Genomic DNA, 14,855 nt, shown 5'->3' with positions numbered 1-14,855 from the left:
TCTGTATGTGTTTATGTGGTTGACTGTTGGTATACATGCATGTCTCATGGCTATCTCCGGTGTCTCCGGCGACTAGAACATGTGGTTTTGAAACTGTTGCATGCAATTCCCTTTGTCTTTCACCGAAGTAATGGCAACAATGTCAGCGTCACTGATAGATTCATCTTGTAACAAACATGAGATGATCACAAAAATATGAAAGATGAAGCTTTATCATAAAATGCCGCAATGCTCTCCCACATCAAATACATGTTGAGCAAGCACTGAGAAATATGTTACATTTTTGTTGTCACATGTATGGACAGAAAAGACACAGGTTGGGCATCAAACTGTTCGGGCTCATTGTAATTAACTTAAAACTATGCATACTGGTAACAATATTCTTATATTTTTTGTTATTTCTGAGCTTTAGGAACAATTGAGGAACTGAATTGCACATTTTAGGAATATTAGCTTTGTTATTTGCACTTAAAACACTTCCATATTTTATGTCTGCGTGCTGAACCTGGAGATCTGCATGCGCTTCTTTTAGTGTGAACTCATCTACTCAATTTCCTCTTAACACTTCCTCCTTTATCTCCAAAGAATGAGCCCAGCGACCAAATTACCCCAACAGATTGTAAACTGTGCCGCTTTGATTGAACTGTGAGCTTAATCTGAGCCTACATCTTCAATTGGGTGAAAAAGAGATGAGAGAGCTTAACTTTGGCTCACTCTGTCAGTCTAAAACAACTACCACTGTGTGTGACATTTCAAACACATATTTGAAAGTAAAATCAACGTAGAATTGATCTAGGTGTAACGTGTTGAGCTGGCTCTACATATCTGCCACAGGCCATTATCAACGCTTCGAAATGTAAGAAAACTTGTTCATTCAAAGAAAATTGCATCTTATTGGTTCAAATAGTGGATAAACAAATGGAAGCACATTTCTGCCACTAGAAAACATATTTATGAGCAAATAAGTCATAGTTGTGAGAAAAAAAGTCTTATTAATAAGAAAAAAAAGAGGAATGAATTGAACACTTTTTTCCAAGTGGCATTAATGGGCTTCCAATACTAACCGGAAATTCGGGAATTATGTTATTTTTTTCAGACCATGCTCTGTTTACTTTATTCCTTGAGAATTGTTGGATAATTTAACATTTACCATTTTTAAACCACGAAGAATTTCACACTTTTTACAGGTGGTAGATACAATCAGCGACGATGGTCGCACTATAAGACATTGCTTCATTTTAAAGGGTCGAACAAACATCTGCGACCAATGTGCTCAAATATTATGATGCTACTGGGAGGAATTTTTCGTCCTTTAATCGAACATTTTTCTTCATTTGCAGCCTGAGCTGCCAGTTCATCCCAACTTCTGAATACTTAAATCTTTGTTTTTCTTTTCATATACCAACAGTGATGAAACGGAAAAGACCCTATGCCTGTCACCACAGAAATGAGTGAGTCATCCTCTTTTCACTCAGTGAAGCTGGTGTCATTGGCCCATTCTCTGTCCGGGCTTGGGCTGGATGCTGCCAACGGAGGCGCTATCACCCCTCCTGACAATGACGAGCCGCCTGTTCCGGTACGGTCTCCTCACATCCTGAAGCTTTAACATCCTGCTGCAATATGTCAGCTCAGGTTTCCCCTCCCTGAGCCGACACACACGGAGCATTATCTAATTGTCATGCTCTTACATCATATACTCTCTAAATTCTCTACTTGTAACCTTCATTGCTGACCTCATTAATTCCCTGTGTGTGTTTGTGTAGGAGTCTGGCATCGATCTAGGCCCTGGGCTTTATTTTGCCGATGGCAAGAGAAAAGTGGACTACGTCCTGTGCTACAAATACAAAAAAAGGCGGGCGTCCAAGGCACGCCTTTCTGTTGTATCCAATGGGAGTATACCATTTCCGATAGCGGGCCGATGGGAAACGGAAGCAGAGTCTGGGGAGGCAGGTGCACCTGCAGGAGATGTGGAGGAGTCAAAGCTGTCCGAGGAGGAAAAGGCTGTAATGAGGGAGGAGTTTGAGGCAGGTTTACTGGATGCTGGACTACAGCTACAGCGCGATAAAGAGGTGTGTATCTGCTTTCACCATGATTACTTTTTCATCTGCTGTACACTCCTATAGACAGTTATGGGCCAGATTATAGGGCCTTATTAGAGAGTGATCCACTACTCGGAGGTGTGTGTGCTGACACTTGAATGCACATTAGGCGAGATTGGTAGGTTTCATTTTGATTGAATGGGTAGAAGGGGGGCACTCACTGTACACCCTGTGCTGTATCAGTATGTGTGTCTGTGTGTGGTAAAATACGATTTGGCTAACGTTTTGGGAGAAGAACAGTGAAGGAAACATTTGAATGTTTAGTGTTGCTGATGGTCATACGCTCAGTTGTGTTGTTTCCTGTGGGCTAAAACATGAGGGAGTTTTCCTCATAAAGTGCAGTTTATTTAGTCTTGTCTCACTTTGCGGCCAAACTGGAAATATTCTTCCTCATAGTGGTAAAAAAAATGCTGATTTTTGTTTTTATTTATATTTTTTCTTAACTTTAGCATTAACATTTTTTATAATTAGAATGAGAGTATTTTGACAGTAGTGCAGATTTAGATTTGAATGCTACCACCATATTAGACATTAGACATTAGAGGTGTAGCAGGAGTTGTTTTAACCTGTGCAGTTGTATCTGCCTTGCACTAAGCTTGTAAATCAGTGGTCTGGAAGAAGCTAATAAGCTAGTCACTGTTCACATGATCAAAATTGATAACTGGCTACATTATGGTGGCTTTCAGGTACCTATCCGAACATTATCTGCACTCATTTTCTATACTCTGGATGTTTGGGAGGTGCTGGGTTTGAAATAATGGGATTCAATACCAACTAGCCTCATTACAACACAAAGCAGCATAATTACAGGTTTAGGAAAAGCTCACCTGGCTGCCTCAGGACTAGCAGGGGCAATTACATGCAAAAGACAAAGGGAGTCAAGAAGACAGATACACAGTTAATCTGTCCAGATAGGCCTGTAATCCAAATCTAATTTGCCATGTACACAGTGGTTAAAGTTTAAAATATCATGATAATGTTAATGTGTGTGTTTACTTGCAGAGGGCAAATGGCCTAGGGTTTATTCGGCTGCATATCCCATGGCCAATACTCAGCCGAGAAGCCGAGCTTCAGAAGATCAAAGTTGCTGTGAAAAAGGTCGGCAGCCTTTTTTCACACCCTGGTCTTTAATATTCTATATTATACAATATTCTTTTCATATTTGCATGACATTAATTTGGGTGCACATTACAATCCCAGTTAAAGACTAATGAGTTGTATGTCAGAAAGCTGTGACATGACATGTATAGTAACAGATATGTGTATTGCGGTAAATACAACATAGTGTGACTGAGTAATTGATCCATGTATGTTTTCATTGAGCAGAAGTGTGAATTGCGGAAACGGATGGGCATTGCTGGAATATGGGATTCCATAATGGGCAAAGTCAACACACCGTTTCAACCGGACGTCCCTAACTTTGACATCCACAGAGACTCACAGACACGTGTCCACTTCAAAACCCTCAAACACCCTTTTATCAGAGACAAGCTCTACCTGTGAGTACCTGGACTGTGATGCTCACATGCACACATGTAGTGGAGTGGTATCGAAAAACTAACCCGCCTTAGGAGTCGCCCTTGGCCGGGGACACACATGCCTTTCAGTCCAGTCATCATCAGTGATTTAGATAACACCCTCATATCTAAATCACCTGCAGGCTGTGTGCTTTCATCATAACATGGTGGAGCTTTTACGAACATTTTTACTGTAGTAGTGTTAACTTTCTTAGGTTGACCAAAACTATTTAATTTAACAAACACACAAACAGAAAACACTTTCATTGGCAAATGTAAAAGAGCTAACAATGATCCCACTACAATCCATACATTTGGGGAACCGGTCTATTGTTAATATTGAACGGTTATTGTCATTTCTTGCAGGTACGACATCAAGTCAACCGAAACTGTATTTGATAATGCAACACGCAGCAGAATGGTGAGTCCAGAAACAAATATCTTCTCATTTTATATCGAGAGAAATATGTTGCGTATGTATTTGAGCTCACACACAATTTGGACTTTGCTTTGTTTGTGTCTAGGTCGCTGAAATTATTTCACGTATTACCTGCAGACAAACTTGCCAAACCACTGGTGAGGTCTAACTTGCTGTGGTGGTGTTATTATGTCAGATTTCATGTTTCCGTATGCTATCAGTCACAAAACTGAACGTGTCCATGACACTGTGTGGCATTTCCTCTTTGTGTCATAAGGCATCAACTCATTATTGGCTCGGGGTGTCTACGACTCTGCCTTCCCTCTGCATGATGTGAGTATAACAGGAGAAGAACCGTCACTGGACAATGTGAACATATATTTCTGTGTGCTACATCTGATGTAGGCTACATAGAGGACTTTGTTGGGTCATACAGGACAGGTTAGTCAATATATCTGCAGTATGGACGTTTATACAAGTGGGGGGAAAAGGAGAGAATCTGAATAATCGTAATAGAAAAATACTGTTCCCAGCCCTTAGCTGCCATTTTGATTATGCATAAAACATGGCATACTGTTAGGCAGTCTATCGCTCTATAAAGAGCTGGTAACTTTTTTTTTTCTTTAGGGGTCGTTCACAAGGAGAGGACGGAAAGATCAGCGAAATGACAGACAGGTGAGATGAGTGTTTTCAAACTACCCGTTTACTAATATTAGTGGAGTCATTGGAGGTGATGCCAGTCACTCTTTTAAGGCAGGAACAGATGACGCTATTAAAAGCCAGATTTTTGTCCTGATTTGGGCATGACAACTGATGATTAGTTTGTTCTGATGATGATAAAAGATGGTAATTCTGGTTCTGCTGCATAGATTTTGATGTTTTCAAAAAAAAGAAAAACTGTTCATTGTGGTCTGACATAGGACTCCAAACCTAAATCAGTGAAGCACAAATGTGTCTTCTCAAAGGAATGACATCTGAGTGTGCATTGTCAAATTAAATGTAATTGTAGATCTGGTTAAAATTGATATCAGCCCGGTTCCTTGTAAATATACAAAATTCAAAACTATGCTGTTTGTCCCAAAAACATTACATAGACACGACGTGTCAAATATTTGATTGTTAACTGTCATTAACTTGTGTTTTTCTCTCATGTCCTGTGCTCGGATGTCCTTCAGCTCCTTCATGAAGAATGGGCTAACTATGGAGTCATGCATAAATACCAGCCTGTGGACCTGATCAGGTACTAAGCAAAATGTGAATAAAAGTCAAAAATATGAATCTGTAAACCTGCGAATCCAGACAGCTAGTTGATACGATGGCTTTATTTGAACAGGAAGTACTTTGGAGAGCAGATTGGTTTGTATTTTGCCTGGCTGGGTGTTTACACTCAGCTCCTCATCCCTCCCTCTGTACTGGGCATCATTGTCTTCCTGTACGGCATATTCACTGTGGATGCCAATGTGCCAAGGTAAGCAGATAAAAAAACTCTTCATACTTGTGTATGATTATCAAAAGTACATTATATTGTCTATAGACATGTGTTTATATTATTTTCTTCGTGTTTTTCAGCCAGGAGACATGCGATGACAACCTGAACATCACCATGTGTCCACTGTGTGATGGAGTGTGTGACTACTGGCATCTGAGTACGGTGTGCTCACTGGCCCGAGCGACATACCTCTTTGACAATGGAGCCACTGTCCTCTTCGCCATTTTCATGTCTCTTTGGGGTAACTAAACATCCTAACACACTTTCCTGATCATGTTTACGAGGAGTGACAGTGAGAGTATGATTGGACACTATGAGAGTCACTGGTTCTAATCGCTGTATTTATAGGTATGTAGATATCAACATCATGCTGCTACCCTGCATGTTAATGTACGTTAGGTCAACTTTGAGGTGGCTCATGTTTGTGTGAATTCTAGTGGAGTGTATTTTCTGCATCTTCTTGTGTGTTTTTCATTTTAATATTTTAATATTGCTTCTCTGTATCGTCTTGTAGCTGCCTGTTTCCTTGAGCACTGGAAAAGGCGACAGATGTGTCTGAAACATATGTGGGACCTGACTAGCTTGGAGGATGAGGAGGTACCAAAATAGATTCAAGAATACTGTAATGAGCAATAAACACACACAGATTCATTTAGAATAGGTGCAGTCAGAGCCTTCACTTGCTTTGTCATGAATATGTATCCTTGTGTCTATCTTTCTGTTTGTTAAATGCCAAGTCAGTCAGAGTGAGAGTGTTAACCTCAAGGCCCGGGTCAATCATGACAACAGTTGTGGTTTGCCTTGCAGGTTATTATAACGTGTCAGAACTGTGCCCTCCCCCTAACACACACACATACACACATACACACATACACGTGGCCACCAATGCATTAACCCTTATCCCTGTAAGGGGCTGTAATGGTATTGGTCTGTTCTTAAAGCAGTGCACTTGCTGATGACACAGCAGGGTCACAACATAAACTCTCTCTCTCTCTCTCTGTGTCTCTGTTTTATGTATTTCTGTCTCTGATGCCTGAAGGAGCGAGTACAGGTGGGCAAGTTTCTGTACCTATTAAAGTACCCACAATCTGGTTTAAGAAGCTGTATTATATTTGTTTGTTTTTTTAGAAATTCCAAAAAATGTCAATGAGGAGACCCCGTTTACTCTTAACGGTGGTGAATAGTGTCTTCTAATGAGGAAACCGTAATCAACAACGTTTTTATGTGTTTGGACAGAATATCCAATCAAAATCAGTCTGCTCCTTTTGAAAATATTTTCAAGTTAAAGTCACTAAAAAAAACTTGAATCAGTCCCGGATCTAAAACTGCAAACTATCATGCAACAGCCATGAAACATGTCAGAGAATATAGCTGCGTTGAGTGGGTTTGTAGCTTTAGATTGATTTGGGACAGTAAAATGTGTAGCTGTAACTGGTGACAGGATCCCCCATACTGTGAAGTTGTGATATTAAGGATGTTTTTCTTGCCGTATGTGATCCCTTGTTTTAACATCTGCATGTGTTTAAACGTGTGCATGTGTGTGGTACAGGAGGAGCTGAGGCCTGAATATGAAGAAGTTCTACAGGAGAAGAAAGCTAAGATGAAAGCACAGTCTAAGAAGAAGGTATTGTGTCTGAGTGTGTGTTTTTGTGTGTTTCAGATACAATTGTATGATAGAACTGGTTGAAATTGACAGGTTTTTACTGACAGTTGTTTCTCACTCTGTTGCAGTTGACTCAAGCTGAGGATGGTGTGGATAGAGAAACAGACCAGATGCTGGCCTCGCAGGTATCACTGCACTGCTGTGATGGGACATTATGTGGACAGAGATGCTATTGGAGAGGGCAGGGCTGTTACTCTGAAGTGATTTACACTTGCTTCATAGCGAATGCTATCACAGATCTCACTTCTTCAATTATATAACACTCAGTGAAGGTAAACAACTTTAGCTATACATCAAATATTACAGCCTGTGTACGTTTTTTAGAGATAGAAGAGCTATTGCAGACTACCTCCGTCTGCCTGTATTTATGTTGTTGCACAAAAAGAAAACACCTCCACCTGTAGTGGGTGGTTGAGTCCAAAGCTGCTTACCTTCCTGAGATTAGCCCAGATTACTGATGGAAGCGAGAAAAGGGAGGAGGGAGAGGAAGAAGGGGAGGGTACTTCTGTCCTCTCAGATGGCAAACATGCTCCTGCCAGACAGAAAATATAACATGTGTGCAGGACATTCGCTCAGCATTACTGCACATCACATTCTACACATGCATTAAGCAATATACCATTGTGTGTGTGTGTGTGTGTGTGTGTGTGTGTTTTTGTCTGTGTGCCCAAGTAATATGCATGTTTTTCTTGACAGAGAGAACCAGAGTCACTGGACATTGAGGATCATCTGTCAGGTTATCTCATCAATGTGTCCACCTTACTACTCCTGGTACTGCATTTAAACTATTTTAATGCTTTCACATCACATTTTTCTTTTAATTTTTTTATGGACATACCAGGCATTCAACAGAAACCAGCAGATTTCCCTTCTGTTGTCATAATATCTGTGATTTTACCTATACATCATTTTCTATTTATCTATATAATGTCCTCACTGTTTCCCATATTGTATCCGTTAGTTTCTCATAAATCTAGTGTCAACAGTAGTGACCCTAAACTACAACTAGCAACATTGTTTTATTCTGGGAAACAATTCCAGACATTAAAAACCATTAAAACAAATATTAGATTGGAAAAAATAACTGAAAGATAAAACATTTATTAAAATAGATACAGAAAAGAAAAAAAGATATTTATACAAACCAATTATTAAAAATATAATATCATCATAAAGAATTGTCATTAAAGAAAGCAAATATTCTTCAACACCAGAGTCACTTTTTACTCGTGTGTGTGTTCAGATCTTCGTAACCTTCTCAGCTGTGTTTGGGGTGGCAGTTTATCGCATCTGCATGTTAAGCGTTTGGTCCGTGAACCCCGATCCTGAAGCCAAGGCCAGCGTGAGGATGACCGTCACCACCACAGGCATCGTCCTGAACATGCTGGTCGTTCTGGTGTTGGAGGAGGTCTATGGAGCGATCGCGGTGTGGCTGACTGAACTGGGTATAGCATTTAATGACGAGGACTCACAATGTTATACAACTTATGTTCCACTGGAGACAGAATGTGGCAACATATTGGTAGAGTTCAGTAGCATAAAAGGCCATGTTACTGATTTAGGAATCACCAGCCTCGTTGAAAGTCCCTCACTGTGATTGTAACATACTATTATGAGCAGGTCTGCTTAACGTGATGTGTTTACGTTTGTTGTGTCTTCTTCCCGATAGAACTTCCAAAAACAAAGGAAGAGTTTGAAGAGAAGCTGATCTTTAAGTCTTTCTTCCTCAAGTCCATGAACGCCTTTGCACCTATTTTCTATGTGGCCTTCTTCAAGGGCAGGTGTGTGTCTCTTTTAAAGTCTCACTTCCCTCCGTTGTCTTTCTTTACTTTTTATCATGTGACTTGGTCCTCTCTTCATTCAGGTTTAGTGGGCGGCCTGGCGATTATGTTTACGTCTTTGGAGACTACCGCATGGAGGAGGTGAGCTCAATTAAACACATTAGTGGTTGCTGTTTACGTCTAGGAAAGGTGCACCCATGACTTGTACACGTGTGTTTTTTTCTCTACAGTGTGCTCCGCCAGGCTGCCTCATCGAGTTGTGCATCCAGCTCAGCATGATCATGCTCGGAAAGCAGCTCATCCAAAACAATGTGTTCGAGGTTCTCATACCGTATGTATATACTGTACATATAAAGATATTGTTTGCTTCTACGAGCATACACTTCTCACAAAAGATTTACCAAAGTTCATATATTTGCTCTGACTCCATCCTCTGCTTCTTCTTTTTTTTTGCAGTAAGCTGAAAAAGATGTACAGAACAATACAGGAAGAAAAAGTAAAAAAAAGAGCGGCAGAAAAAGAGGAGAATAATACAGAAGAGAAGAGACCGAAGCAACAATTTGACAAAGATTTCGCTCTTGAGCCCTATGAAGGCGTGACCCCAGAGTACATGGAGATGAGTGAGTCTCTTTTAGTTTCACTCTATTATTTACTGAGCCACCCACTGCTGCATTCACTTGACATGATTGTTTAACTATGTGTGTGTATTGATATTTACAGTCATCCAGTATGGGTTCGTGTCTCTGTTCGTGGCCTCCTTCCCGCTGGCGCCAGCGTTCGCTCTGCTCAACAATGTCATTGAGATTCGCCTCGATGCTGCAAAATTTGTGACTGAGCTCCGACGGCCAGATCCTGTGAGGTGTAAAGACATAGGTACAGATGACACATGAGAGTGTGTCCACTCTGTCAGTCTCTGTGTGAATGTGAATCAAACTATCCTGGAGCTTTTAATCACTTTCTTTTCCTTTACTCCACCCTGTACCTTCGTTTTTTTTTGTCTTTTTGTCTCCATGTCTGTCTGTCTGTCACTTTTACACAAATACACACACACACACACACACACACACACACACACACACACACACACACACACACACACACACACACTTCCCTTTCCCTCTCTGTCTTTTTTCATGCACATGCTTTCTCCAGGGATTTGGTACAACATTCTCTGTGGAATCAGCAAGTTCTCTGTCATTACCAATGTAAGTGTGTGAATGAGTGAGTGAGTATATGTTTATTGTGCCTTTGACTTCTGGTTGAGTGTCCTACTAAAGTGAGGTGCACAACAATGTACTTCTTGGATCCTTACCATGTGTTTTCAACAAACTCTGTTTCTCACCAAAACACATTGTGTGTATCTTAACGTTAACAAATGTATTTCCTTTCTAGTTTTGGGAATAATTTGCTTGAATGAATTTACGTTCATGTTTCTAGCTGGCAGTGTTCTTCCCCTTTGCCTTTGTTGGTGCAATGGTACACTCATTTACACATTACCTAAGCCACCTGTCTGTCACTGGAGTCGGAGAAAACCGGTGGTAGGAATGTGTTTCACGTCACAAAAAGGGGACTACTCATAACTAGAGACCATCTTGCGATGGGATCCCACCAGCGGGGTAAGGGGGAGGGGCAAATAGACTTTTATCACAGCAGAAATGTTAGACTTGTCATAGGAGGAATGGAACAGGTTTATTTAATAACATTAGTGATGGCTTTAATCCACCTAGGGGAGGTCATGTGGTGCATGCTGGCTCACCGGAACAGCTTACCAGGACAGTTACTGTCAATTTAACATTAACAGTCATTTTCACCTGTACTTTTCTTACTATTGAGATGCCCCTCCCACTGTCCTCGCCAACCTCAGCAGGCCGCTGACTAGGGAGGGTCGTTGATTAAGCTCACTTGGGCCTTTCAGGCTATAAAAGCTGCAGGTGCTCATTGTCTCTCTCCCTTGCTGCAGTAGACATCCAACCAGCATAACAGTTGTTTGGTTTTGAACCTTCAACACCCCCACAGCACACACACCCATGCAGGCGTTGCCAATCTGCACACTCCATTGTTTATTTGAGTTACCCTTAGTTTAATACACTATGTTTGATTTTAGGTATGACTTTGTGAGGACTCCTTTTTTGACACATTTCCTGAACCAGTTTGTGACAATATGATATGTAAAAATGTCTGCTGTGAAAAACGTCTACGGCCCCTTCCTCACTTCCCACCCCCTTACTTCCAGTGCCCACGCTCGGACCAAGCCTATATTTAAACTCAACCCTCAGTTAGATTTCATCTACACATCTGCTCAAGATTCGTGACTGCATTTTGTACAGGTGCAATGCATTCACAGCCACAGAATTTGTCCACAGACATAGAAGTACCTGGCAAAGTACTCAAACCACCTCTGTGGTAGTTCCCGCTACAGTAGAGGTCTCCAGGACCGCACTATGCCACGATGACAGGGCTGAAAACAATACAAGCGCCGCAGTCACGGCTGGTCTGTCTCAATAATTCTGGGTACAACGTCATCTGGCTGAGGCTGTGAGCTGTTTCCTGTTGTATAAAACTGTTTATTTTGGTTCGATCTCTCAGTACAAAAGTATTATCAAAATTAATCTAGTTGTTGGAGGTAGATAATACTGATAATAATGTAAAAATATTTATATGAATAAAGTTTTGGCCTGAAGTTGAATAAAGTAGTTGATATAGCAGTAACTGGTACACAGTGATGTATCATAATACAGTGTTGCCATTTCCACTCCTTGTTTGTCTTCTCAGGCGTTTGTCATCTCCTTCACGTCAGAGTTTGTTCCACGCATGGTTTACCAGTACATGTACAGTGTAAATGGCACCATGAATGGCTACACAGAGCACTCACTGTCCTACTTTAATGTCAGCAACTTCTCCCCGGGCAGTGCGTCCACCACCACCCTCATCACCGGAGTCTCTATGTGCAGGTCAGAGTGACTCTTTTAACCCTGACCGACCTGGATTTTCCTTAAAATCCTCGAGGCCAGCGGCTTGACTCTTACTTTACCTAAATCCTAAACTTTTTTTTACTGTTTAGGTTTAGATTTTACTGAGGCAAATCTCCCTAAGAATTATAAAATGTTTCTCTTGTTGCGTTAACGTGTTCCTTCAGTTAGTCTAGATTCCTCCTTGCAAAGTTACTGTATGTGTTTTTTTAAGGTATAAGGACTACAGAGACCCACCTTGGGACCCAGATGCCTACACCTTCTCTAAACAGTACTGGTCGGTCCTGGCTGCAAAATTGGCCTTCGTCATATTCTTCCAGGTATGGATATAATGTTTACAATTGTGCTTATGTTAAAGTCCGTCTAAAAAGTGGTCTCAGATCAAGTTTTTCCCTCTCAAATCCATGTATACCATTGCACCCATTAGATATATAGCTATCTTTAATGGCAGGTGTGCACCCTATAGCAAAGGCCTTTTTTCTATCTTCACTCATTCTTCACCATTGTCTTGTTTTTATTGCTGGCACAGATATAATATTATAAACAAGGAGGTATGCACCAAACCAACTTTTACTCACCTTGATCCGATGCTTTCTTTTTTCCCAAATTCACCTGTATAGCTCACTGTGTGGAACTCAATGAGATCATTTTTACGTCAGCTACCATGAGGTCAGGGATTGCTAAGTCTGAAGCCTGCCATGACTAAATTAGTGTAATAAGGTCAATACCACCCCGATACCAAGCCAGTGGCACGGTGCATCACTGTAGACTGGCAGATCATAAAGACTGTTTTTCCTCCTCAGAAGCTAATTAAATCTATTATACTTAGAAATAAGTTTCCTATTATAAAAAAAGATGGTTTATTATGTAAATAGAGCAGCATTCACTCAAAGAATACTCTTTCATTGTGCTTATACATTGCAAGAAAAACGTTTAATTTCCCCTTTAGAACCTCGCCATGTTCCTCAGCATGTTGGTGGCCTGGATGATACCAGACGTACCGCGATCTCTGCGGGAACAGCTGAAGAAAGAGAACATGATGCTGATGGAGTTTCTGCTGAATCAAGACCAAGAAGCACGTGCCAAATCTCACTCCCCAAAACGCTCCATCCGCTGCTCTAACACCAACATAGACATTGTGGTGGAGGCACCACCGGAAGAAATAGAGGAGCAACAAGTGGAGGAGGAAAGCGTTGAGATCAATCTGGATGAACAGAGGAGGAGGAGTGACAGTGATCCAGAGGTTGGGAAGTCAATCGAAGAAGTTGAAGAAAATGGACAGGAAAAGGGAGGAGGAGATGGAGAGGATGAGGGTGGAGAGGTTGAAGGGGAAGAAAAGGAAAAAGATGGAGAAGTAAATAAAGAGGATGGAAAGGGAGATAACGAGCAAGAGGGAGGAGAAGAAAAAGAGGAAGTAGATCAAAGAAAAGAAGAAGAAAAGGAAGTTGATGATAAAGCAGTTGAGATGGAGGATTTTACTGTCGATCTGGACAAACTCATGAGCGAGCTGGGCCTGTTAGGTGAGAGGAGAAAACCTTATGTATCTGTTGTCTTCTTTTTTTGGTCGTGTTTGTGTCTAGAGATTCATTGTTCTTCTTCTTTCATTTCTTTTCACGTAGATGAAGAACTCCCATCGTGCGCAGCCAGAGATACAGAGTTTCCCCGCTCAGAGTCCAAACAGGAATACCAGAAAGACCAGGAGCCTCTGTCACATCCATCATCTCAAAGAAGCTCATCTCAGAGTCTGAAGGGCTCCAGAGCAGAAATGACATCAGATTGCGACACGAGGCTCTTCTCACTTATTGCTCCTCCTCCCAGAGAGCAAGGCTCAAGGGGAAAGGCCCGCTGTTCCACCCTGCCTTCCCGCCACAAAGGGCCTGATGCTTGCTACAGCCTGCCACGGCCAAGCCACTCCACCAGCCTCACGAGGTTCCGGCAGGCGCCAACACTTATTCCCCTGGTTCCTCTGGGCTCTTCATTATCAGCCTCATCCTCAACCAAACCGTTCCCTCATCCACACACACCTGTGTCACCATCATCTCCGCATCCCACACAGTCCCCATCAGCCCAACAGCCCGAAGCCCCCAGTGAACTATTCGCGCTGAAAGGCCCTCCGCCTCAGCAGCCACGCTCCAGGGGCAAAGCCCGGTGCTCCACCCTACCACCCCGACACAGAGCCCCTGGTCCTGAGGAGCCTTCCATCAAGCCTAGCCATTCCACCAGCTTTACAAAGCTGCACCCCACCTTCCCCCAGTGAACTGAAAAACGCCAGTATGAGGAGGAGCTGGAAGACAAGTGGACAAGGGACAAATTGTGGCAGAGGGAGGGGGAGGACTATCCAGATTAGCTTCTCCCGTCTGTGCCTGGAGACCTCCGTCAGACCTTCCTATTTGCATATATAATACTTGGGGTCTGAAGAGAGACCATCCAGATCGACTGAACGTCCATTTGATCCTCTTAATCTTCATGGAGATGTTTGTACCACTCAGTGGTTTAGGGGCTGACACTGACAAGGAGACTACTTGACAATTCAGAGAAAGACTCTGAAACTCTCCCTTCCATGCTCAAAAACTATACCACTTGAACTTCAACCTCTTCTTTTTCCGTATTTCTTTTGATTGTTTTTCATGGTTTGTTTTCACAGCTCAATAGCTACTGCTCCTCTGTTTATCACCCCCACACATGCAGCAGTGCTGCCTTTTAGACCAGACAGCTAGTATCAACACTTATGCTTGTAGCTCTACTGTTTATTTTGAGATGTTTTGATATATAAAAATGTAAAATTATAATAAAAGAAGGACATATTTTTGATATCTGCTTTTCTCTCTGAAATCTCAAGGTCATGGTTTGTCATGTTGCATTATTGCCACGAGAGCTTTGATTACTGACAGCAGGCGAAATTGGAAGTATTTTATTTTT

The 14,855-nt window shown here is 41.7% G+C and overlaps 1 protein-coding gene across 1 annotated transcript; it reads left to right on the top strand.

Moving 5' to 3' along the window:
- Positions 1–1,429: 1,429 nt before the first annotated feature.
- Positions 1,430–14,193, top strand: ano2a (anoctamin 2a; the record flags this gene model as incomplete). The annotated part of the gene is made up of 26 exons (XM_079162265.1): positions 1,430–1,576; positions 1,764–2,069; positions 3,102–3,197; positions 3,426–3,598; positions 3,983–4,037; positions 4,141–4,192; positions 4,312–4,367; positions 4,662–4,709; positions 5,210–5,274; positions 5,368–5,502; positions 5,604–5,764; positions 6,038–6,120; positions 7,073–7,147; positions 7,255–7,311; positions 7,883–7,957; positions 8,430–8,631; positions 8,856–8,967; positions 9,051–9,108; positions 9,198–9,298; positions 9,424–9,587; positions 9,688–9,840; positions 10,120–10,172; positions 11,740–11,918; positions 12,151–12,256; positions 12,886–13,456; positions 13,556–14,193. 26 exons carry the CDS (start codon positions 1,430–1,432, stop codon positions 14,191–14,193), a joined length of 3,921 nt encoding a protein of 1,306 aa, XP_079018391.1.
- Positions 14,194–14,855: the final 662 nt, after the last annotated feature.

This window comes from Pholis gunnellus (genome assembly GCF_910591455.1).
Source record: "Pholis gunnellus genome assembly, chromosome: 7".
Classification (NCBI taxonomy): domain Eukaryota; kingdom Metazoa; phylum Chordata; class Actinopteri; order Perciformes; family Pholidae; genus Pholis; species Pholis gunnellus.
The sequence above is the reverse complement of the archived record's forward strand: the minus strand, read 5'-3'. Positions and strand labels throughout refer to the sequence as shown.